At 37.6% G+C, this 24,128-nt stretch overlaps 1 protein-coding gene across 4 annotated transcripts in view; it reads left to right on the top strand.

The window, feature by feature from the left end:
* Window positions 1-24,128, top strand: part of LOC126481030 (FHF complex subunit HOOK interacting protein 2A-like) — a 198,528-nt gene that overhangs the window by 46,968 nt on the left and 127,432 nt on the right. For all 4 annotated transcript variants that reach the window (XM_050104505.1, XM_050104504.1, XM_050104503.1 and 1 more), the window contains 3 exons: window positions 18,237-18,452; window positions 18,533-18,658; window positions 22,100-22,423. In XM_050104505.1, coding sequence (XP_049960462.1) covers window positions 18,237-18,452; window positions 18,533-18,658; window positions 22,100-22,423 — 666 coding nt within the window. The remainder of the gene's footprint in view (window positions 1-18,236; window positions 18,453-18,532; window positions 18,659-22,099; window positions 22,424-24,128) is intronic.

The raw sequence follows: 24,128 nt of genomic DNA, 5'->3' as shown, positions 1-24,128 counted from the left end.
ATGAGACAATGCAAAGGAGGAAGCTACTGTTGAACTGTCAATAGGATCTAGCCTGACTGAGGAACAGTGTTGGTGAGTGTTAGCCTATATACCAATTTTAAGATAGGTTTAAATCTGGTTTGGAGAAAACACAGACCAACCAATCCATGGTAAAACACCCATCAACACGGGGGTATAGTGCGTAGGGTATAGGGCATAGCCAGCTGAACAACGCATAATTCAGGAGGAAGTGGAGAAGATGCTGCAAGATATTATCATTGATCATTCAAGAGTGTCCTTAGTCTTCTCCTGTAATCCTTGTGAAGAAGGACAGATATGGAGTTACTGTGTTGACTATTGATGAGTGAACAAAATCATAAAAAAGTGATGTCTCTCTTTGCCACACACTGATGATACACTAGACTGCTTGAAAGGAGAAAAGTATTTTTCAACTATGAACATATAGCCAGGCTCCTGGAAAATTGAGGTTGATGGGAGTGACTGGGAAAAGACTACCTTCATAGCCATTGAGTTAAAGGTTATGTTATTTGGACTTTGTAATGTGCCAGCCATCTTTGAAAGTATGACGAACAACCTGCTTCAAAACCTTAAATTATTTACAAGCATTAAATAATAAAACAGCACCAGTTGGTATTTTCTGTGACCTACCAAAGGCATCTGACTTTGTAAATCAAAATATTGTAGATAAATTGATGTTTTATGGGATTGATGGTGTAGCCAACCAGTGGATAATGTCAAATCTAATCAAAAGAATGAAGAAAGTTGTACTTAGTAATTCATCCAATATAGTCTGGGGATGTAATTCTGACTGGGAAGAAATCACATGTGGGGGTTATCCAATGTTCAATCTTAGGTCCACTATTGTTCCTCACGTATGTAAACAATCTGTCATCTAATACACAACAAGCAGAATAGTTCTTTTTCCAGTTGACACTAATATTGTAATCAATCAAGCAATCCATCCATCCATCCATACCTACATACAGCAACATAAGAAATGGTAAACACTCTTTATGAAAGTATCGTTGACAGGTTTTCTGTGAATGATTGCACCCTCAGTTTTAAAAAGATGCAACATACTCAGTTCTGCTAATTTAGGGATACTACACCAATGATAAATGTAACACTTGGGGAGAAAATAATAAATAGGGTGGAAACTTTCAAAGTTCATAGGTGTCCATGTTGATGAGAATTTAAAAAAAGTGCATTTTGGAATTTCTAAAAGAACTTAATTCAGCAACATCTGCACTTAGAATCATTGCAAATCTTGCAGAAAGGCAAATCAATAGGTTGACATTTTTTGCATATTTTGAGTCAATAATGTCATATGGAATCATGTTATGGGGTAAATCACCTTTAAAAAAGAATGTTTTAACTGTGCAAAAATATGCCGTAAGAAAAGTATGTGGTACTCATCCACAATCATCTTGTAGACATATGTTTAAGGCGATGGGCATTCTGACTACTGCTTCACAGTATATTTATTCCCTCATGGAGTTTGTTGTAAATAATCCACAGCAGTTCAGAAAGAACAATGATGTTTGTCAATACAATACCAGAAGGAGACATGACATTCATTACTCCTCATTAAGGCTGTCTTTAGGTCAAAGAGGGCTGCACAATGCTGCAACAAATTTTTTTTTTGTCACTTTCGCAGTGATATACACTGTCTGACAGACAACAAAGTAAAATTCAAAAACAAAAGTTCGTCCTTAACAACTCATCGTATTCCATAGAAGAATTTCTATTATTGTAATGTGTATAAACTGGTGAATAGGAGTTAATAACTTGCATCTGCATATTAAAAAAAGAAAACCTTATAAATAAATATTCAGCATGTACCTTATTTACAAATTAATCTGTGATGTGAATGTAAAATGACTCATTCCACATCATTACTATTTATCGTGCCAAAGAATCCATGAAACTAACAACATATCTTTGTTATCTGGATATTTGAAGAATATATAAACCATGTGACAACCATGTTGAAGTGTGTTCAGGCTGCAGATATCTGCCTGAATGCAAAAAAGTGCCTCTTTGTTGCCCAAGAAATAGAAATATTGGGGCAACTAGTTAATGGAGTCCATCCCGACCCAGAGAAAATAAGAGCCACCACAGATTTTCTGATTCCTCAGCACATTAGTGAGGTGAGAAGTTTTCTCTGAATTTGATAGTACTACCAGCATTTCATAAAGGTCTTATGTACCAAAGCATGTATCTTGCAAGAGCTTCTGCAGGGAGATGTGTAATGTTCCTGACATGAAGTGCGAGAAAGAGCTTTCCTTATCCTTAAAGAGGCCCTAACATCTTAGTCCTAGCACTGTACGATGAGAATGCTGATACAGGGCTTCACTGAAACAATAGCAGTTATGGTTGCAGTTGTAGTACACATTTGGAAAGGAGCTGGGAAGATTGTAGCTTATGCTTCCAGAATACTTAGTCATCACTGCATTAAATGGCATTGCTGCGGAGCAGAGGGAAGATCCAGCATTGCTAGGAGCCTTGAAGGAAGAGGCACTGACCAAAGGAGCATTTTAATTAATAAATGAGATATTTGTAAAAGGAACTGTGACCCAGTAGGGTGGAAATGGCTGCTCATAATACAGCTCATCTATAGGCTGGCTGTCCTGAAATATTTCCACAATATCCAACATATGAGTTGTGAAGACTGTAGATTAATAAGACTCAGAGGTCATCACTCTCCAGGTCTTCACTGATCTGTCACTCAATGTAAGTACATGTACTTACAATGCATTTATCATATACTTCCAACTTAATAAACCCTCAATTTTCATTTTCTTTCTGAAATGTGTTCGCTGTAGGGCACCATAACATTCAAAGCACTCAACAGCTCTTAACAGTCCATCTTGTATATACAGTGCAGCCATCTCATAATGAACAAAGCATTTAAAATGAGTAAAATCAAGAACCAGTAAAATATATATTAAAGAAAAAGTTATCAAGTTAGTGATTGGTAGCTTAAACATGATTAAATTGAAGTATGGAGAAAGGATGGATGACATCTGTTATAAAAATCTCTTGTTCCAACAAGAAGCAGCTGTGTTTATTGCTGAGGTAAGACTATAATCATTAATTGAAGCTACATTACCAACAGTGTTTTGAAATCCTGTGGGAAAATTCAAGCACAATAAAAAACTGCAGTTAAAACAAAAGTAACATGTAATATTATAGAACTATAAAAACTGTGACTCAAATGAAAATGATACCAGGTGACAGCTGTAGCAGAAATGATGAAAACATTGGATACAGAATTCAGTAGCTGTTTCCTAACATGGTCAGCAGGCATAGGAGCTAAGGTGCATAACACACAGATACATTGGCATTATTCTGGAAAACACACACACACACACACACACATACACACACACACACACACACATATATACACACAGTGTTTTCCAAAAGGCTCAAATATGTAGAAGTCACACGCATGGATAATGGCTGAAATACAAAATTTAATTATTTATTCTTTGTACGTCGACTCAAGCTGACAGTTTCCAGTTTAACGTATTGGGTGCGTCATGCAATGTTATAAGCAGACCTCATGAGAGGTGATTGTTTGACTCTAATCCTGGCCTGCAGAAGTATTCATTAGTTATTGTTTTACATTTTGTAAGATAATCAGTAATAAGATAATCAGTAACAATAACCCCTTTCGCATCCCTTTCTGGCAGATGACCTTCCCTTTGATCTTGCCTTTTTAGTACAGAGAAAGTGGCTTCCACCCACTGCATAAATTGTTTCATGTTTGGCAGAGGACGGTGGATACACATCTGATCCCAGCATGAAATCTCCATCTTTAATGACGTCATTATTAACAAACCATTAAAATTCAATATTCTTTTCTTCAGTAACAAAATGACACACAATCAAGTTATTCTTTTTAAAGAGCTCACAGTACTGAGAAATTCATCTTCCCATTGGCTTTTAATCATCAATCTACAAATCTGGCATGCTTTGTGTATAAAGCTTTCTGATACTTCAGTTTTCATATAAAATGAACCATACACTTCCTATCAGTGTGCTGTGGAATAGCTGTTAGTCATGTTAACAGACTGACTGCCATAAGCATTGTGACGGATGTGTAATCGCCAGACCATGTCAGGTACACTGTGTTAGGTGTGAAGCTCTGATGTGGCCGCTGGCAGCCACATGGGCTTCAGGCATGCAGGTCTGCTGTGGGTGCAGGTGGCAGTCAATATGCTAATTAGCTTCTTCTTCTTCTTCTTCCTCCTCCTCCTCCTCCTCCTTTCACATGTATCATATTCAAGACTACAGTCACACTTAAATTCTGTTGTGTATTTCTGAAGGGTTAAAATGGAGGAACATAGTTCTTACAAATCTTCACCAATTTTGGATGATTTTATGGTAACACAATGTGCCAGTTTACTGTTTGAGCCAGACAGATGTAATGTAGTTACAGACTTTGAAATTCAGTGCAAATGCTACAGTGGCACAGATCAAGTTGACAATGGCCATAACATCATTATGCATCATTAATCAAAATGACAACTAAAATATTCTTTGACATCAGTGCCATCTCTGTGACAGGCTGGGAAGGTTTGATGTTGCCTTTGTACAATAATATTCATAAAAACAATACTGAGTTAATGAAGTCTTCTGTTCTTTTTCCATTACAGATGTACATTAAACAAGGCATGCCATTTGCAACACATAGTTGCATATACATATGTATCAAACTTTAGACCTAACATGTAACACGTTTTCTGTTTTGTTAGGACTCCTATCACTTTGATTGGGTGAAGATTTTAATGTTTCAGTGTTGTTTCATCCTTGTGTTTCTCATGGAAAACCCATTTTCATTTTGAACATCCCACATCTGGTTGGAGATTTGTGTAGTAGCAAGAGGAAGTGTATCATATGGTAAATGCCTATAGCATTCCTATACATATGGAAAATATTTTATGTTCACAATTGAGCATAACACGTCACACATTTGCCATCTTAGCTAAGCATTCTCGTAGTAAAAGCGTAATATTGCATTAATAGATTTGATGTGACAACTGAATTTTAAATGTTTTAGCTATAATCTTCCCTTTATATAAACAACCAACATTAATGAGCTTGCTGGTGAGAACCCAAATCCAAAACACTGTAGTCAGCAACAAGCTTAGAAATTCGGGCTCCAAAACAAATGTACATACCTGTGGTAACCTGCATGCTTTGCACACTTCTGAGTCATAATACTGCCTTGTTCATCATTGTCAATCAAGTCTTTTAGTAATTGTTTTGGAGGCACTCAGCTGTGGAATTATAAATGTTAAAATATTGGAAATCTTGCTGAACAGTTCTGAAATTACCATTTTTGTATAACATTTTTATGGTGAGAGAACAATGTTACCTAAACCGATGCTCCATGATAACTGAATCAGTAGATATCTGTATCTCGTGATCCCTTTCATGTAATACTGCCAGCTTTGCATGATGCATTTTAAAAGTCACTGTTTCCTTATACCAACCTGTATACCGTGCAGTTCAAAAATATACTAAAAGAAATACAGTAGGTACTGGTAATGTAACAGACAAAAATTATTTGAGGAGATCATTTTAACCACACACAAAATACGAGAAATAAAATGAGTTTTATGAAATAAAAATAATTTTATGCTACCCCACACCAACTGAAATTACAGACACATTCTTTCACATCATATGGGGATGAAAATGTCTAACAATTTAATGGGCAAAAACATATTAAATATGAACCCAGAGATTCAAAAAATAAAGCCTTAGCGGATTGTGTAGGACAAATGCTACTATTCAGTAGAAGAATTCATAGAATATGAAATGATAATTTAAGCAAGGGGTAACATAGTGTTACACTTTTTTTTATTGTGTATATCTGTAACAAAAGTGAATTATTATTAGGACATTGTTATTAACATTAGCTGTTCTACATTAATGCTGAAATGTTACCACAATTTTGACGTGGGTGATTTCGTCTCAAATCGTACAGACCTTGTCAACTCGTAGTCATGAATTTCTCTGGAAAAAACATATATTAGACCTCTATATTGTAAGTGATAAGAAATAAAGTATTTTTGTTTTATCTTAATTTTTGTAAATGATATGACCCTTTGAAAAATGTATATTTTGTAAATAACCCTTAAAAAGGGATGGAACAAAAAATATGTAAATAGTTAATAAACCAAAAGTACTGGAGACCTGGCAGATGTTTTGTGTTAAAGCTCCCTCTTAGTGTGTTGAAATTTAGTTGACACCTGCATACTTGTTGGGCTTACTTTAACTTACAAATTTAAGACGAAAATACAAAATTTAAGTTAATTTTTTCACTTAAAAATTTCTTTTTCTAATTTGGAAAGTTGCAGAACACTATCTTTTCTATCATATTACCAGATACTACTGATATAATTATAAACAGTGTCTTCTCTGCTCAGCTATCTGTATTATGTAAATATTTTGTACTAAAAATGTAAAAAATTGCATTTTTATGAGTTTTTACAAATTATTTGCTCGAAAACCCCCATCTGAAAACTTTTGAGGATTACATAAAATATTGTTTCGTTAATATATTAGTAGTCAGTGCAAACGCAGTGGGCAATATTTTTCTGGGTAAAGTGTTAAAAATTTTTCAACATTCTGGATATTTTGCGACACTGAATTTCTACTGTGAAATATGCATGTCGGGAGCACTGTTTCCAGTGCTCCTCTGTTTATAACAAACGAGTGAGAACTTGCACATAAACCATTCTGCATAGAGTTTTGTGTTTGGTTTGAACTTTTAGTTAGATACAATGTCAGTGAGGAAATACGTTTGTGGAAGAGTGAGGTGTGTGGACTTTGAGAAAAGACTCAAGAAGGTGATGGTTAAGAAAAGTGAAAAGCACTTCACAGTTGTTGGAAAAATGTCAGAGATATTGCAGAAATATCGTGGTCCTCAAGTAACAGTGTTAGCATCACATCCATTGTGCAGGAATTGCTACACTCACTACAAGAAGAAATTTAGTGACAACCCACCTGAACAATCACCATAATCCAAACGTGAAACTGAAGAAGACATTGCAGATGTTTATATTCCTGGGTGTGAAGTTGTTGGTGCTTTGAATGTTAGAATTTATGCTGTAGTCCCTAGTATATCCCCTCTTAAACATCCAGGGAAGGTAAAAAGCACAATAAGAAAACAGTATGTAAAAAGAAAAGTGGAAGAAATTGAAACAAGTTTTACACAAGCAACATCTTCAAAACTTTGTGAAGTGTGTAATATAGATGCACTTGGTGCAGAACCTGAAGATAGTGATATGTGCACAAAATGTGATGAGTGGTTCAAAATCTAAATATTGCTATCTGAGCAACAACCTGTACTGAGAAGGTACAGCTACTGACAATGACATCAGGCAGCTATTCTAAACTGCAGATACAGAAATACATATCCGCTTCCTCACATTATTTGATTTCAAAAGCTTTTGAAATAAAGAGTGAGAACGTTATTTGCGCAAGAACAAAGTCCTAATCAGGCTGATGTTATCTCTGTTAGTGAAAATGGTGAAAAAGTTGAAAAGGTAAAAAGATATCGATAAGGGAAGCATATCTCCCAATGAAAAAGGAGGATCCAAATTTAAAAATTGGTCTCACAAAATTCTACTCCTCATGACCAAAATGGGTGAAAATGCCAGCCAGCGAAGGAAGTAATCACATTTATTTACTGCACTAATTTGAAACTGATACTGCCTACAGGAAAATTAAAGAGACCTTTGGAGAGAAGAGAACCACTTGTATGAATATCAAGAGCTCAGATGGCAACCCAGTTCTAAGCACAGAAGGGAAGGCAGAAAGGTGGAAGGAGTATATAGAGGGTTTATACAAGGGTGATGTACTTGAGGACAATAATATGGAAATGGAAGAGAATGTAGATGAAGACGAAATGGGAGATAAGATACTGCGTGAAGAGTTTGACAGAGCACTGAAAGACCTGAGTCGAAACAAGGCCCCGGGAGTAGACAACATTCCATTAGAACTACTGATGGCCTCGGGAGAGCCAGTCATGACAAAACTCTACCATCTGGTGAGCACGATGTATGAGACAGGCGAAATACCCTCAGACTTCAAGAAGAATATGATAATTCCAATCCCAAAGAAAGCAGGTGTTGACAGATGTGAAAATTACCGAACTATCAGTTTAATAAGTCACAGCTGCAAAATACTAACGCGAATTCTTTACAGACGAATGGAAAAACTGGTAGAAGCCGACCTCGGGGAAGAGCAGTTTGGATTCCGTAGAAATGTTGGAACATGTGAAGCAATACTGACCTTACGACTTATCTTAGAAGAAAGATGAAGAAAAGGCAAACCTACGTTTCTAGCATTTGTAGACTTAGAGAAAGCTTTTGACAATGTTAACTGGAATACTCTCTTTCAAATTCTGAAGGTGGCAGGGGTAAAATACAGGGAGCGAAAGGCTATTTACAACTTGTACAGAAACCAGATGGCAGTTATAAGAGTCGAGGGGCATGAAAGGGAAGCAGTGGTTGGGAAAGGAGTGAGACAGGGTTGTAGCCTTTCCCCGATGTTATTCAATCTGTATATTGAGCAAGCAGTAAAGGAAACAAAAGAAAAATTCGGAGTAGGTATTAAAATTCATGGAGAAGAAGTAAAAACTTTGAGGTTCGCCGATGACATTGTAATTCTGTCAGAGACAGCAAAGGACTTGGAAGAGCAGTTGAACGGAATGGACAGTGTCTTGAAAGGAGGATATGAGATGAACATCAACAAAAGCAAAACGAGGATAATGGAATGTAGTCAAATTAAATCGGGTGATGCTGAGGGAATTAGATTAGGAAATGAGACACTTAAAGTAGTAAAGGAGTTTTGCTATTTAGGGAGTAAAATAACCGATGATGGTCGAAGCAGAGAGGATATAAAATGGCAATGGCAATGGCAAGGAAAGCGTTTCTCAAGAAGAGAAACTTGTTAACATCGAGTATAGATTTAAGTGTCAGGAAGTCATTTCTGAAAGTATTTGTATGGAGTGTAGCCATGTATGGAAGTGAAACATGGACGATAACTAGTTTGGACAAGAAGAGAATAGAAGCTTTCGTAATGTGGTGCTACAGAAGAATGCTGAAGATAAGGTGGGTAGATCACATAACTAATGAGAAGGTATTGAGTAGGATTGGGGAGAAGAGGAGTTTGTGGCACAACTTGACTAGAAGAAGGGATCGGTTGGTAGGACATGTTATGAGGCATCGAGGGATCACAAATTTAGCATTGGAGGGCACCGTGGAGGGTAAAAATCGTAGAGGGAGACCAAGAGATGAATACACTAAGCAGATTCATAAGGATGTAGGTTGCAGTAGGTACTGGGAGATGAAGAAGCTTGCACAGGATAGAGTAGCATGGAGAGCTGCATCAAACCAGTCTCAGGACTGAAGACCACAACAACAACAACAACAATTTGAAACTTGTTTGTTTCACTATAAGTAGTGTCACAGGAAAGAGGTACACAGAGATGGACCTGATGCTTTCGTGTATATGTCAAGAGCTGCAAGATAAATGTTGGTTGCAGGAGTGTGCAATGTGTCCTGGTGCTGAAGTGATGACTGTTAAACATTACACCTTCAGGATACTGACAATGATGTAAGCTGTGCATTATGGGGGGGGGGGGGGGGCGAGAGTTGACGAAGAAGACAGTAAATCCAGAGAAGTTTGTTACAGAGATTAGGCACTGGGTCGTGAAAGGAATAGCTCACCATCATATCCATAGGATACAGATACAGGCCATAGCAGAAGTAAAATCAGCCACATCCCAGAATACTGACAAATTAGTTCTTCATTTCAACTTTCCTGAGAACTGGTCTGTTGCTTTGCTGAATGAAGTCCAAAGTTGCCACTGGCACACATCACAGGTATCAGTATTCACAAGTGTTGCTCACTTCATTGGAACACCACACTGTTTTGCTATTGTTGGTGGTGATCTCACATATGACAGTGCACATGCATGCAACACTGTCAGTGTGATTGATGGCACAGCATCTAGAGGCCATGTGTTTCCTAAACATGTGTATGTGACCAATGGTGCAACATCTCATTTTAAAAACTGCTTTCAGCTTTATGAGCTTGGTCATCACTGTAGTACAGGAATTAAGAGAAAAAATGTATATTTTCAGCAACATGCCATGGAAAAAGTGCATATATGATGGGGTAGGAGGTCTCTGTAAACATCATGCAACAAGATTTAATCTTCAGCATGAAGTTGCTGGTGCTATAAGAGATGCTACTGGATTTTTACACACCATATCAACATCAGTAACAAGCATGAAACTCTTAATTCTAAATGAAAGTACATAAGGGAATTATGTTTAAAAGAGAGAAGAGTGGTCTTCTATGAAGCCTGTGTAGTGCTTTGAGAATTTCCACGTAAATTCTAGAACCAATGGTCCTTCTACCGTCTCGAACACACGATATTTTAAATATAAGTGGGAGAGTGGAAATGTATCTACTGCGCCACCTGCTTCTGTGTGCAGGGTGGACGTTTGTTATGAGAAGACTGTGAGTGTGGTGGTCGAACGACGCCGACAAGTGTTTACTGCTAGCGCCACAGAAGCCGTGATGAAAGAACAAGGAGTAATTAGACCTATGTTGGTATTCTTTGCTGTTTTAGTGACTGTGATTATTGTTAAAGAAAAATGAACAATTGAATATAGATTTTTAAGTACTTCACGTATTGGACACTCTAGAGGCAAGACAGGTTCATAAATTATGTGGTTGTTAAACCAATTTTATTGCGGAAGTATTTTATCGAGTCTAATGTGAGACGAATCGGTAGACTTGTAAACATTTGAATATTAATGTGAGAAATGGTGAATATGTTATTGGTGGAAGTTGAAATATACCAAGACTGAACTAAAAGTATTCTTCGAGTACTAAATTATTTCAAAAGTAGAGAGAGAGTCTTTTAAATTCCTGTAACCAGAACTGTTCTTTGGAGAAGAAGGTTTTGGAGATCGACAAAGCCAGCAATCCAGAGAAGAAGATTGGCTGTGCAGATCAAGTAAGTCAACAGATGTGAGAGAGGTGTGAATTTTGTAATCCAACTTCACATCGCTTAGACCTGTGGTAGGAATTCAAGTCATTTCTGGGTTGCATCCCAGAGTGGCTCATACGTTGCAAGAACTGTTCTCCACAAAATGCAGCCTGTTACTTTATGTGAAATACAGAGACCACAGTATATATCAGAAGACTTTGTAGTGAGCCACTTCATTTCTTGTGTGTATGACAATCAGTGGTGGGTGGGACAGATATAATGCATAGGTTACATGATGGTCAGTATCCTGAAGGTGTCATTTTTCAACAGTCATCACTTCAGCACCAGGACACATTGCACACTCCTGCAACCAAGCATCTTGCAGCTCGTGACATATTCCTGAAAGCATCAGGTCCATCTCTGTGCACTTCTGCAAGATATAACCATCTCTTTTATGACACCTTATGGTCCTGCTAATGCTTTCAAATGGCCACCATCAAAAGATCAGTGCGCATTTACCATTTCCCAAGTACTGCTCTTGTTGGATCATCCTTGCCTGTGTGCAAATTCAGCGCAGCCATACAAGTTCAATGAGAAGCAGATTTTTTTTAAATTAATTCTTTTCAACAGTGTGATGCTGATTGTTACATTGGAGAAAATTTTAATTCATAGAAAGTCATGACAGAACACAATAATAATTTCTGAATAATATCGTAAAAAGAAAAATGGGGTTATAATTATTCTACATCTCATTTTTGTTTTAATTGCTTTCAAACAAAATTATGAATTGTTTTCCCACTCACTTCTAATATTGTAAAGTAATTATTTTGATTCAGAAATATCAGTTTTGCATCCCATTTACTTAAAAATCAGTGGTCAGTTTAAATATTTAAGTGTCCAAGATTTGTTGACCTTGAGAGTAGAGCTAGGTCTCCCTAAAAATTTCTCACATATTTTACAGACAAATATTGTCCACTCTGATTGTACATTCCTTAAGTACAATGACCAACTAATGTACCAAGAAATTTTTAGAACATTTGGGTGAGGGTTTTGGGGAAAATAATTTCTAAATAACCAAAAAATTTCAGATTCTTTCATCTTTACATGCAAATATGTTGACAGTTCAAGAATTTTATGCATTAATATCGTAGCTGACAGTTAGCAGTCCTTCCACTTTATCATTTCTCAAGACAGTTAACATCTTGTGACTGTTCAAATTTTCATAGTTCATTTTCCCCTCCGAAAAAATATTAATCATGTCTCATAGTCTTGGGAACAAAGTTTTTATTGAAAATAAATTCATATCTCTATCACTTGTGGTTTCTTTATTACAATTTTTCAATTTTCCCTTTCGTTACGACATTTTCACGAACATTCTCATTTAGAGAGGACTGTAGTGTTTTAACAAATCATCAGAAAATCAAAATATTGTAGTATTGGAGAGGTATCATGTGGAATTTCAACATATATCTTTTTCAGCAAACTTCAAAATAGTAATGTGACACATTCACTCATGACCTATATGTTTTGAGATGAAATCGCCCATGTTTCCTCTACCTGAATCAAATAATTTAGACTCTGTATCTTTTGTTCCATTCTTCTTTACAGTGAGCAATTTTCTTGTTTTTGAACTGGAGGAGGACAGAAACAGCATATATGTTTGGGTATGAAAATTATCTTTTCATCCTTGTAAAAAATGGTAAAACACAAATAGTACACAATTTTCACCATAGAGGGTAAACAATGAATGAAAGTTGCAGGTGCACAAGGTGAAATTATATTAAGTCTACCATTATTGCTTGACGCCTTTTCCCATACCCAGCAGTCGTGCATAATCCGAGTTTCACTGTGATGCATCTTTATATAAGATTCTGCTTTCTGTTTGTCAGTAGCAAAATGCTCAGTTAATCCAAAATTTTTAATTCTCAAGACCGAGTGTATATATTTCGAAATACATTGAAGAGCCAAAGAAACTGGTACACCTGCCTAATATCGTGTAGGGTCCCCGCGAACACACAGAAGTGCCGCAACACGACATGGCGTGGACTCGACTAATGTCTCATGTAGTGCTGGAGGAAATGGACACCTGAATCCTGCAGGACTGTCCATAAATCCATAAGGGTACAAGGGGGTTTAGATCTCTTCTGAATGGCAAGTTGCAAGGCATCCCAGATATGCTCAATAATGTTCACGTCTTGAGAGTTTGGTGGCCAGCAGAAGTATTTGAACTCAGAAGAGTGTTCCTGGAGCTACTCTGTAGCAATTTTGGATGTGTGGTGTGTCACATTGTCCTGCTGGATTTGACTAAGTCCATCGGAATGCACAATGGACATGAATGAATGCAGGTGATCAGACAGGATGCTTACGTATGTGTCGCCTGTCAGAGTCGTATCTAGAAATATCAGGGGTACTATATCGCTCCAACTGCACAGGCCCCACACCTTTACAGAGCCTCCACTAGCTTGAACAGTCCCCTGCTGACATGCATGGTCCATGGATTCATTCGGTTGTCTCCATACCCGTACACATCTATCCCCTCAATACAATTCGAAACAAGACTCGTCCTACCAGGTAACATGTTTCCAGTCATTAACAGTCCAATGTCAGTGTTGACGGGCCCAGGTGAGGCATAAAGCTTTGTGTTGTGCAGTCATCAAGAGTACACAAGTGGGCCTTTGGCTCCAAAAGCCCATATCGATGATGTTTTGGTGAATGGTTTGCACATTGACACTTGTTAATGGCCCAGTGTTGAAATCTGCAGCAATTTGCGGAAGGGTTGCACTTCTGTCATGTTGAATGATTCTCTTCAGTCGTCATTGGCCCCATTCTTGCAAGAGGTTTTTCTGTGTGCAACAATGTCAGAGGGTTGATGTTTTACTGGTTTACTGATATTCACAGCAGACTTGTGAAATGGTTGTACTAGAAAATCCCCATTTCATCGCTACGTCGGAGATGCTGTGTCCCATTGCTTGTGCTCCGACTATAACACCAAGTTCAGATTCACTTAAATAGTAATAACCTGCCACTGTATCAGCAGTAACTGATCTAACAACTGCGCCAGACACTTGTTGTCTTATATAGGTGTTGCCGACTGCAGTGCCATATTCTGCCTGTTTACATATTTCTGTATTTGGATACGCATGCCTGTACCAGTTTATTTGGCACTTCAGTGTATGTTCATCAAGCATTCAGTCTGGACATTTTTCTTCGATTGGTCATAGAAAAGGAAAGGAATATTTGAGTTTAATATCCTTCTACTGACAAGGCCGTTAGAGATTGGCTGAATCTTTTGCTGAATGCAGCTCCAGCACATAAACCATTATACCACTCCACTTTGGGAAGTGTAATAATAGTGGAAATTGGAGCAGTGGAAGCAAATTAACCAAGCAGATAGTCTGGAGTGGAATCCTGCCTCCCTCAAGCAATGTACCAACTATATCTCTGTTTTTACATTCATTGACCATATTTTGTAAGCCTTGTCTGTTAGGAGAACTTTCACAGATGTGGATGTGAAATGAAAGAAAGAAAACAAAACAGAACAAAATAACCCCCACCCACACACACACACACACACACACACACACACACACACACACACACACACAAAAGCAAATCACAGTCAATACATACATATTTTTTATCTTGAAACAATTACCATTTACAGTCAGGCAACAATTCCTGTATGGTAAGCACCACCTGCTTATCATAGTTCAGGAGACAAGGTGTCATGAACAATGAGATGCATGAAAAGCTACCACATCATGTATGATGTTTGAATGTGTCATTTCTGTGCTACTAACTCCATTCACAATAAATTTCACAGGTAGTAACTACATATGCTGCTAAAAGCACCTACAAAAGTAGTACTCACAGTTCGGGATATGACGTTGTAAACACTTGAAGTGTATGAAAAACCACCGCATTGTGCATGAAACTTAAATTTATTGCTTCTATTCTACTAACTGTATTCTCAACAGATTTTGCAGACAGTATCCACATAGGCTGCTGAATGTACCTACAAAATAATATCAGTGCATGGCACACAGATCAGGAGACATGAAACTTCCTGGTAGATTAAAACTCTATGCTAGACCGAGACTCAAACTTGGGGCCTAAATTCGAGTTTTGGTCCGGCAGACAGTTTTAATCTACCAGGAAGTTTCATGTCAGTGCACACTCCACTGCAGAGTGAAAGTTTCAGGTGGAGATATGGCATCATAAACAGTGACATGCATGAAAAACTGCTAGATCATATATGTTATTTAAATTTATTACTTCTTTGCTTCTAACTCTGTTCACAACATATTTTGCTGTCCATATCCTCACATGCTCTTGAATGTACCTGTACAAAGATATCATTGTACAATGCACAGTTCAAGAGATATGTCATAAACACTGAGATGCATGAAAAAATGCCTCATTGTGCACAGTTTTAATACATTTATTCTTTATTACTAAGACACTCCTGCAGTAGAATCAACCTTAAGGAATTCCTCACACCTGGCTGCAGTTTTGACAAATATCAAATTCAAAGCACAAACATTTGTAGGTGAAAACAATAACTGTCTATGGAGTTATGAAGAGGCATTGCCATGGAGACATCTACAAAATCACATTAAGACATGCGAAGCAGCTGCACCCAGCCTACAGAAAGTGTCCTGGAGGAGGAGATGATAAAAGAGAGTGAGAAGAGATAGATGGGCAGGAGGGGATAGACTTTGGGGGAGGGGGATGTAGCAGATTGGCAGAGTGGGCTGAAGAGGTACAGATGATCAGAGAGTGGCCAGGGAGGGGGGGGGGGGGGGGGGTGTAGGAGGAGATAGAGTGTGGAGGTTGTTAGAGAAAAGGGGGAGAAGAAGGTGGACAGAGAGAGAAGTGTGGAGGAGATGAGCTAATGAAATAAGTACATCCAGGGCAATGCCATGTACTCAGCTAGTTTACTGTAAGTTAACACTTTACTGCTTAGTGTTGTTTGTGTTTATGCCATTTAAATTTAGTAAACTAGAGCAAAGCTGCTACATTGAAAATTGTTGCTTCTTCATCATTTACATTAAATAGCTGCAGTTTATCTCATACCTGTAGCTTATTATTTTATTGAATAAATTTGTACTTTTCAGAGAAAATAGTTTACTAGATCTATAAATACAGTTTCCTTTATACAGTTGAACACTGTTACTCGTGTTGTAGCTAAGAGGAATTTCCAGTATTTGAATATAATCAGATAATTGGTAAAGGGAGTGGTTACTGGGATACGTTTTCAATTTTCTTTTGAACTCTGTTCATGCAGCATCACAAGAATATCATTTGTGTGTTCATTTTACAAGCTTCTTTGTGGAAGCGAGTTACTTATTTAGATTTGTCTGTGTGTGCTTTTGTAGGTTAATGTAATTTTCTCACATTTGTATGGTCTAGTTTTCCACTGTCTTTGGTTTGGATAGAAACTGAGAAAGCTGCTTTCAGATGTGAGCTGAGTTGATGACCCTTTGCTCACAGCGACAGGTGGTGCTGGCTTTGGTCATGCAGCTTGAAGCTTGTGCATGTTGTAATCATTGTGGGAGGCCAGAGGTCAGGATCCTGTGGACATCCAGCACCTGTCAAATGTTCCCCGTTCATGGTCGGCCTGGTTAATGCCTGAATAGAGGGTGGTGACCCATGTGTGGTTGAGTGGAAGATCATTTTGAAGTGGATTGGCAACAAAAAACTTTCCGGGGAGCAATCGAAAAGTCTCCCAATTTGTCAGGCAAACAGGAACAACTTAAATTGGAAACATCGCATATGAGTGGGGTAGATGAACCAAAGACTGTGTTTTATTGGCAGTACACTTAGAAGATGTAATGAACCTACTAAAGAGACTGACTACATTACACTTGTCCATCCTTTTATGGAGTATTGCTGCATGATGTGGGATCCTTACCAGATGGGACTGACAGAGTACATCGAAAAAGTTTGAAGAAAGGCTTCTTGTTTTGCATTTTCACGGAAAATGGCAGACGTGTCATGAATATGATACGTGACTTTGTGGCACAGTCATAAAACTGAAATCGTTTCCAGTTGTGGCAAGATCAATTTTATCCTCCAAATGTAAAAATATTTTGTTGATTCTCACTTAGATAACAAAAACTGATCATCATATTAAAATAAGAAAAAGCAGAGCTCACATGGAAAGATTTAGTTGTTCATTTTACCCAAATGCTACTCAAGAGTGGAAAGGTAGAGAAATAGTCTGGAAGTATGTTGATGAACCCTCTGCTAAGCACTTAAGTCTGATTTCCACAGTAGTCATGTAGATATAGATTGGGGCTCCCAATTTCCTGTTGTTAAATGCAAATGTGTTGAATGCCTTTGAACAACAGTGCATAACTCCACTCGGAATCCTAGAGAGGTAGACAAAGTCTACATGATCTTTTTTTGTGTGTGTTTCATATTGTGATGAAGTGAATCACAATGCAACTGAACTGGTCTTTATTGTTAGCCACAAAAACCTTCAAGAAGTAACTGTGTTGGGAAGTTAGTGTTACAATTCCAAGATCCTTAGCAGTATATGTGAAAAATGTATGGTTGTTATTGCTTACTTCTGCTGAATAAGTATTATATTTACCTACTGTACACTGCAGCAGTAGATATTTCCATAACCCAACAGAGTGCAATTATGCAAAATATGCCAACACTCTTGTCTTTCGGTCAACAATATGACAGACGCTTCTGAGAGTAAAACATACTATACTGTGCATTTTCGTTAGTTTTTTTTTTTTGTGTTGACTCCATTTTAAATTGCTATCCAATTGGACTGAGCATGAATTAAGAAAATAGTTAACTATCTTTCCAGAGAAGGAATTATAGGTTGCCTCTAAAGTGGGCCAGGAACTGTTTCAGCTCTCATTCTAGCTCAAAGGCCCTAAACATTATGTACAGTATTTATTAATAACTATTATAGTGTGACTAAAATCAGTACTGATGGATCTGTAAGGTATTCACTGGTCACACTTGAAACGCTAGTGGCCGTAAGTCTTTTGACTTCTACTTCATAACTAGGGATTTGTTGACTGTAGAATCACAGTCTTTTCTTTTGATGTAACTTGCTATTGCACTTTTAGTTATATCTGAGGCTCTTTGAAGCATTTTAGTAGCAATAAAACTTTCAAACTTAATAATCCTTGTATCTGTCATTTTTTTCCAGTTTTAGTTGTAAAATTTTTGTTTTGTGTTGCAGATATTGATTCAAGAGGAAGACGCACAAGCTGTAGGAACAACTGGTCCGTGTTTGGAATATTTCTTGTATCATAAATTACTTGATGTTCTTGTTGCTCTTGCCACGTCTGATTCACCACCAGGAATGAGGCATACTGTGCTTGTATTTGTGAGGAGACTTGTAGTTAAAATTAGACAACCAATTTTGTCAAATGCAGCAATTTTTCCTTCAGTAATGGTTGGTAATATAGTGCCGTGTTTCTAATATTCAGAAGTGCTGTAGAAGAAACTAATTCCATTTTATTTTTCACTTTACAGCAGTTGATAATGACATGTAATGGTAAAAATGGCTCACCAAATGAATCTGATGAAATTGCTTTCCTTTGTATGCTGTGTGCAGTCATCAGTGAACATCCAGATCTCATTCATATGTTCTGTAACCAGGTAATATACACATTTGCTGTTATGCTACTAAATTACTGTCACTACATTTGTCTGTGTAAAAATTCTGTATGCTACGTAAACTTATTTCCCACAAATCTTGGGTAAATTATGACCAAGTGCATCTAGGACTTCTCTACCATGTCTTTTCTTCATGCACTGCTAGTGCAGCAAGGCAGGTGGCTGTTTGAGTCGTTGCAAAGATATGTTCTATAATGATTTATTTTTGACTCAGGCTGTGATTTATGACTTGATAGATCATTGGCAAGAGCAACGCTAATGAAACACATGGGAAGGTCTGGGTATATATTAGGGCTGTTGATAAAATATCGAGCTATTGATGTTTTTCCAAAAAAAAATTGATATATACTGGTGATAATTTCTTCCCTGTTGTATCAATATATTTATATCAATATGGCAATATTGAGTGCTGATATTTTTATTTTACATTATATTTTTTCACAATTTTTAGTAAATATTTGAAGTTGTTCTTTGGAAATTTCTGTAGAACATAATTTTACTTTCACTGTGAAGGAGTCTTACTACTTTTTGAAATCTCATCACATCCAGTCCTTATCTTTGACTGTATGAAGCAAGTATAGGTGGCACAAAAGAAGATGTCCAATTGTACTGGGAGGGCGAATGGAGTAACAAGAGTTTCAGTGTGAAGAAATAGCGTGCCAGTTGTGTTAAAAAACAATTTTTAACACGACTTGTGTGCTATTTCTTCACTTTAGTGTTGCTCAAAAACAATTGCTGAAAATGATGAACAGAAATATAAATGACACATTGGCCTTTGCAGTGGGCGGAGATGTGTGAGGGGAAGTGCTGATATAATTGGCGCTCAGTGCTACCAACAGCAACTGCAATGTTCAGCTTCACCATGCATTTTTGACATTACAGCTGCGAGGTCGTGGGCATTGACAGAAATGAAAAAAACAGGGAAATCAACATGAAGTTTTCTGGACAAATCTGATAAGTGATGAAACTGAACAACGGACCCATTGGACACCTTTTATTGTGTCACTTACATGCAGTTGCCATTATTGTTTACAAAGTGGTTATCCCCAAGTGTGAATGTGCATTGTTTTCACTTCGATTCCTGCTGAAAGGGGGTGGGGTGGGGGTGGGGGGGTTAATCAGGCTGCTAGCTTGTTGATACACAGAATATCTAATAGTAAATCAATATTATACTTAAATATACAGCTCTAAACTGGCAGCATATTTACAATGTGCAGCTGATATTTCCATAGCCTGGTATGTCAGTATTTTTTCCGTCGATGTATCGATACTTTTTTTCGTGCCATATCCTCACACACCCCCCAATCGTCCCACTACACCCAAGAGTCATCTACAAAAGAGTGCCCCCTACGTCACCCAGTATCACTCCAGACTGGAAGAACTGAACCACATCCTTCGTCAGGGGTGTGACATCTATTATTGTGCCCTGAAATGAGGGACATTCTACCCAAGATCCTTCCCATCACTCCTAAAGTGATCTTCCATCAACCACCACACTCCACAACATCCTAATCCATCCCTATGGCACTCCCAATCACAACACATAGCCACAGGGATCATTTCCTTGTGGAAGACCCAGATGCAAGACCGACTCAATCCACCCACCCAGCTCTTCCTATTCCCGTTCTGTCACGGCTTATCTTAGCTCATCAAAGGCCAGGCCATCGGTACAAGCCGCCATGTTGTTTACCAGCTCTACTGCAGCTATTGCACTGCTTTTATATTGGTATGACTACCAACCAACTGTCCACCAGGATGAATGGCCATTGCCAAACTGTGGCCAAGAGCAGAGTGACACAACATGCAGCAGAACGTGACTTCTGTGACTGTTTCACAACCTGGGCCATCTGGATCCTCCCCTCCACCACCAGCTTCCCTGAACTGCAAAGATGAGAGTTATCCTTACGACATATTTTCCACTCCCAAAATTATCCTGACCTCAATGTACAGTAACCGTCTGTCCGCACACCGTTGACCCAACAATTTCCGTCCCCTCCTCCTATCACCTCCTCTCTTTCCACATTCCCTCACCCTCCTCATGTGCCACCCTCTGCCATTGAACTCCCCATCCTTTCCTGTTCCCTGCTTCTCTTCTTTTCCACTCCTCTCATTATCTGTTCCAGTTTTTTGCCCCTCGCCCCATCTCCCGACTCTGCACCTGTCAGTCTCTAGTTCCTACTGTGCCACCAGATAATGCTCTTCTCTCCTCCCACACTTATGTTGCTGTCCCTCCCCCTTCCCTGCCCCACTCCAGATTGCTATTCACGTGACATATTCAGGTCAGAACTGCTGGTGGTAGTGATCATATGTGTGAGAGGTGTTCTTGCTTTTGTGTGTATATGTGTGTGTGTTGTGTGTTGTGTGTGTGTGTGTGTGTGTGTGTTTGTGTGTGTTATGGTGAGTGTAGCAATCTGTTCTTTTCCTAGTGTTGTTGATATTTCAGTGTGGAGTTTTCAAATGTTGGTGTATTATTTAAGGGTTGGTAAGGTTCTGTTTGTTGTAAAGAACTGGGTAGACTGTATCTTTTTAAAAATTAAGGTAGGGTTCCTTTAATAATTGTATTTGGTGAGTAAATACATAAAAACCATTTTCAGCCAAGCAACTCTTTTGGAAAACAATCTTAATGCACTAAGTAAATTGTTTATATTTAATAAGTTTGAATTAAACTGAAGTAAACTGCTTTCTTAGGATGAAAATATTAGTAAGGAAATGGGTAATAGTTATTTAGAGCCTTTCTGTAAATTTGTTTTGTAAAGATGTTTAACAATGGAACATTTTTCCTGAAATCATTCCTTTCATTAGTAATATGTTATGTATATCATTAAGGAGTTTTATTTATCAGGTTAGAACAATTTTTAGAATTCTACTCTAAATTTTATCAATACCATGTGGGCTTTTGTTTCTGAGAATTTTTATAATTCTATTTCAGTGAAGGATGTTGATGCTACTTATAGTTCCTTAAATCTTTATGGGATGTCATTTTCAGTATGCCACCTTGGTGCTTCAAACTTGTTCGTTATTCCACAATAAAAGGAAACATTAAAACCTTTATCAAGTCAAGGAAATGCAGTAATTCATGTTTTCATATCCGCATTTATTTTGTTTTGCTTATTTTTCCATTTCCTCTAGACTGTAATGGGTTTATAAGGAACTTTGTTGAAAATGACTTGCCTGCCCTTTTTTCCATGTTATAAGCCTTCACTTTTACTCCTTGTTTCCGGGGAAAAGACCTCTCTCTCTCTCTCTCTCTCTCTCTCTCTCTCTCTCTCTCTCTCTCTCTCTCTCTCTCTCTCCCCCCACCCCCCCACCCCCCACCCCACCCCACCCTCCCCCTCCAGAACAGTGTGAGATCAAGTAGCAAGTATTTTATTTTAATTATCATGCATAGATAAACACAGATAATTCATCTTGTTTTATTAACAGATGTGGCTGTCAAATTCACTGAGTAATAGTGAAGATACTTTTGTTGAATGTGAGATGGAACTGGGTAACTTAATATCTCCTGGAGATGACAAATGTATCCATAGGAAGAGTGAAGCAGAAATAACTAAAGAGTCATCAGATCCTCACATTTTGGTGTCAGACTCTGAGCAAGCACACCTGGATAAAGTTTGTGACAAGAAAACCACAATTTCTCTCTCACCATTATCATCAGAACCACCCAAAGGACATCAGACTAAAGAAAATCATTTGTATTCCACACCAAATGTGTTGCTTGAATGTCTGCTATCCTTCTTGAGCAGTGAAGTAAGTTAATAATAACCTATATTATTCACAGAGCTTACTTAACGAAAGGTTTCAAAGAAAACAGTGACTTGAAAGCACACAAATAATATTTATGTTATCTGCAGTTTGTATGTGCTTACTGTCTATGTAAGTTATTGCTTTTTTATGTTCAGAATGTAGAATCCGTGCATAAATGTGTATGTGTGTTTCTAGATCTGAGGAAGGACTTCTTTCGATAGCTTAATCTTGTAAATTAAATGTGGATGTGTTTTTAGATCTGAAATGGGGATTTTGTCCAGTAGCTTAGTCTCTCTCTCTCTCTCTCACTCTGAGCAAGCACACCTGGATAAAGTTTGTGACAAGAAAACCACAATTTCTCTCTCACCATTATCATCAGAACCACCCAAAGGACATCAGACTAAAGAAAATCATTTGTATTCCACACCAAATGTGTTGCTTGAATGTCTGCTATCCTTCTTGAGCAGTGAAGTAAGTTAATAATAACCTATATTATTCACAGAGCTTACTTAACGAAAGGTTTCAAAGAAAACAGTGACTTGAAAGCACACAAATAATATTTATGTTATCTGCAGTTTGTATGTGCTTACTGTCTATGTAAGTTATTGCTTTTTTATGTTCAAAATGTAGAATCCGTGCATAAATGTGTATGTGTGTTTCTAGATCTGAGGAAGGACTTCTTTCGATAGCTTAATCTTGTAAATTAAATGTGGATGTGTTTTTAGATCTGAAATGGGGATTTTGTCCAGTAGCTTAGTCTCTCTCTCTCTCTCTCTCTCTCTCTCTCTCTCTCTCTCTCTCTCTCTCTCTCTCTCTCTCTCTTAGATATTATGAAGTTCTTTTTCAAATAACTCAGTTTACTTTTAAATGTGCCTGTCCTCCACTTTGTTTCCTTTGTGTGGTGAGTAGCAGTGTAGCCTAATTCATATTGTTGTTCATGATGTAGAATGATGTGATAAGCTTCTCAGTTCTTTGGAGTAATTATTCCCATACTCTGCCCATGACAGTCTTAATGTGTTATGGTTTTAAATATTACAGTTTTCATTCCTGATGTTTGTTGGCATAAACATTTATTAGAATTGTGTATTTGTTCAATGAAATAAACCAAGTTGTCTTGATACTCAGGTCCTGTTATATAATAATTATTATGGGATAAAAGGAAATGATGCTTTTCCTGCTGACATATTCTTACTATAATCCTGACTGTGTAACATAAATGCAACTATCTTCAAAGATATTGAAAAATATCTGGTTTGCTCTCTAAACATGTCTTGTAAAAAAAAAAAAAAAAAAAAAAAAAAAAAAAAAAAACGGTGAAACCGAGCAATAAAATTGATGTACAATAAAAACAATCCAGCTTTTATCCATGAAATAATGATGAAACTTGAGCCGTAGGAGACAGAATTTTCTTCTATGGAGAAGAAAAGTGGATTGTGCCAACTATTTTAGGAAAGCCACACAGTGTGTTTGAGCAAGTGAGGGGGAACTGGATAAGATTTTGGGGGGAGGGGGGAGAGACTTAGAGACTTAGTTTCTATTTTATTGTATCCAGCTGTGTCTTTCATGACAAGGACTACTGGCAAGTAGACTTTTCATTTGTTTATAGGTGGGTCACTGAAATTTTTCTTAACATTCTTCAGATTCCCATTTTACTTCAGTACTTATCTCCACATTTTCTCAAATGACTCGGTTTCAAGTTATATGCTCT

Source organism: Schistocerca serialis, chromosome 5 (genome assembly GCF_023864345.2).
Source record: "Schistocerca serialis cubense isolate TAMUIC-IGC-003099 chromosome 5, iqSchSeri2.2, whole genome shotgun sequence".
Lineage (NCBI taxonomy): Eukaryota > Metazoa > Arthropoda > Insecta > Orthoptera > Acrididae > Schistocerca > Schistocerca serialis.
This window is presented reverse-complemented; position numbering and strand designations above follow the sequence as displayed.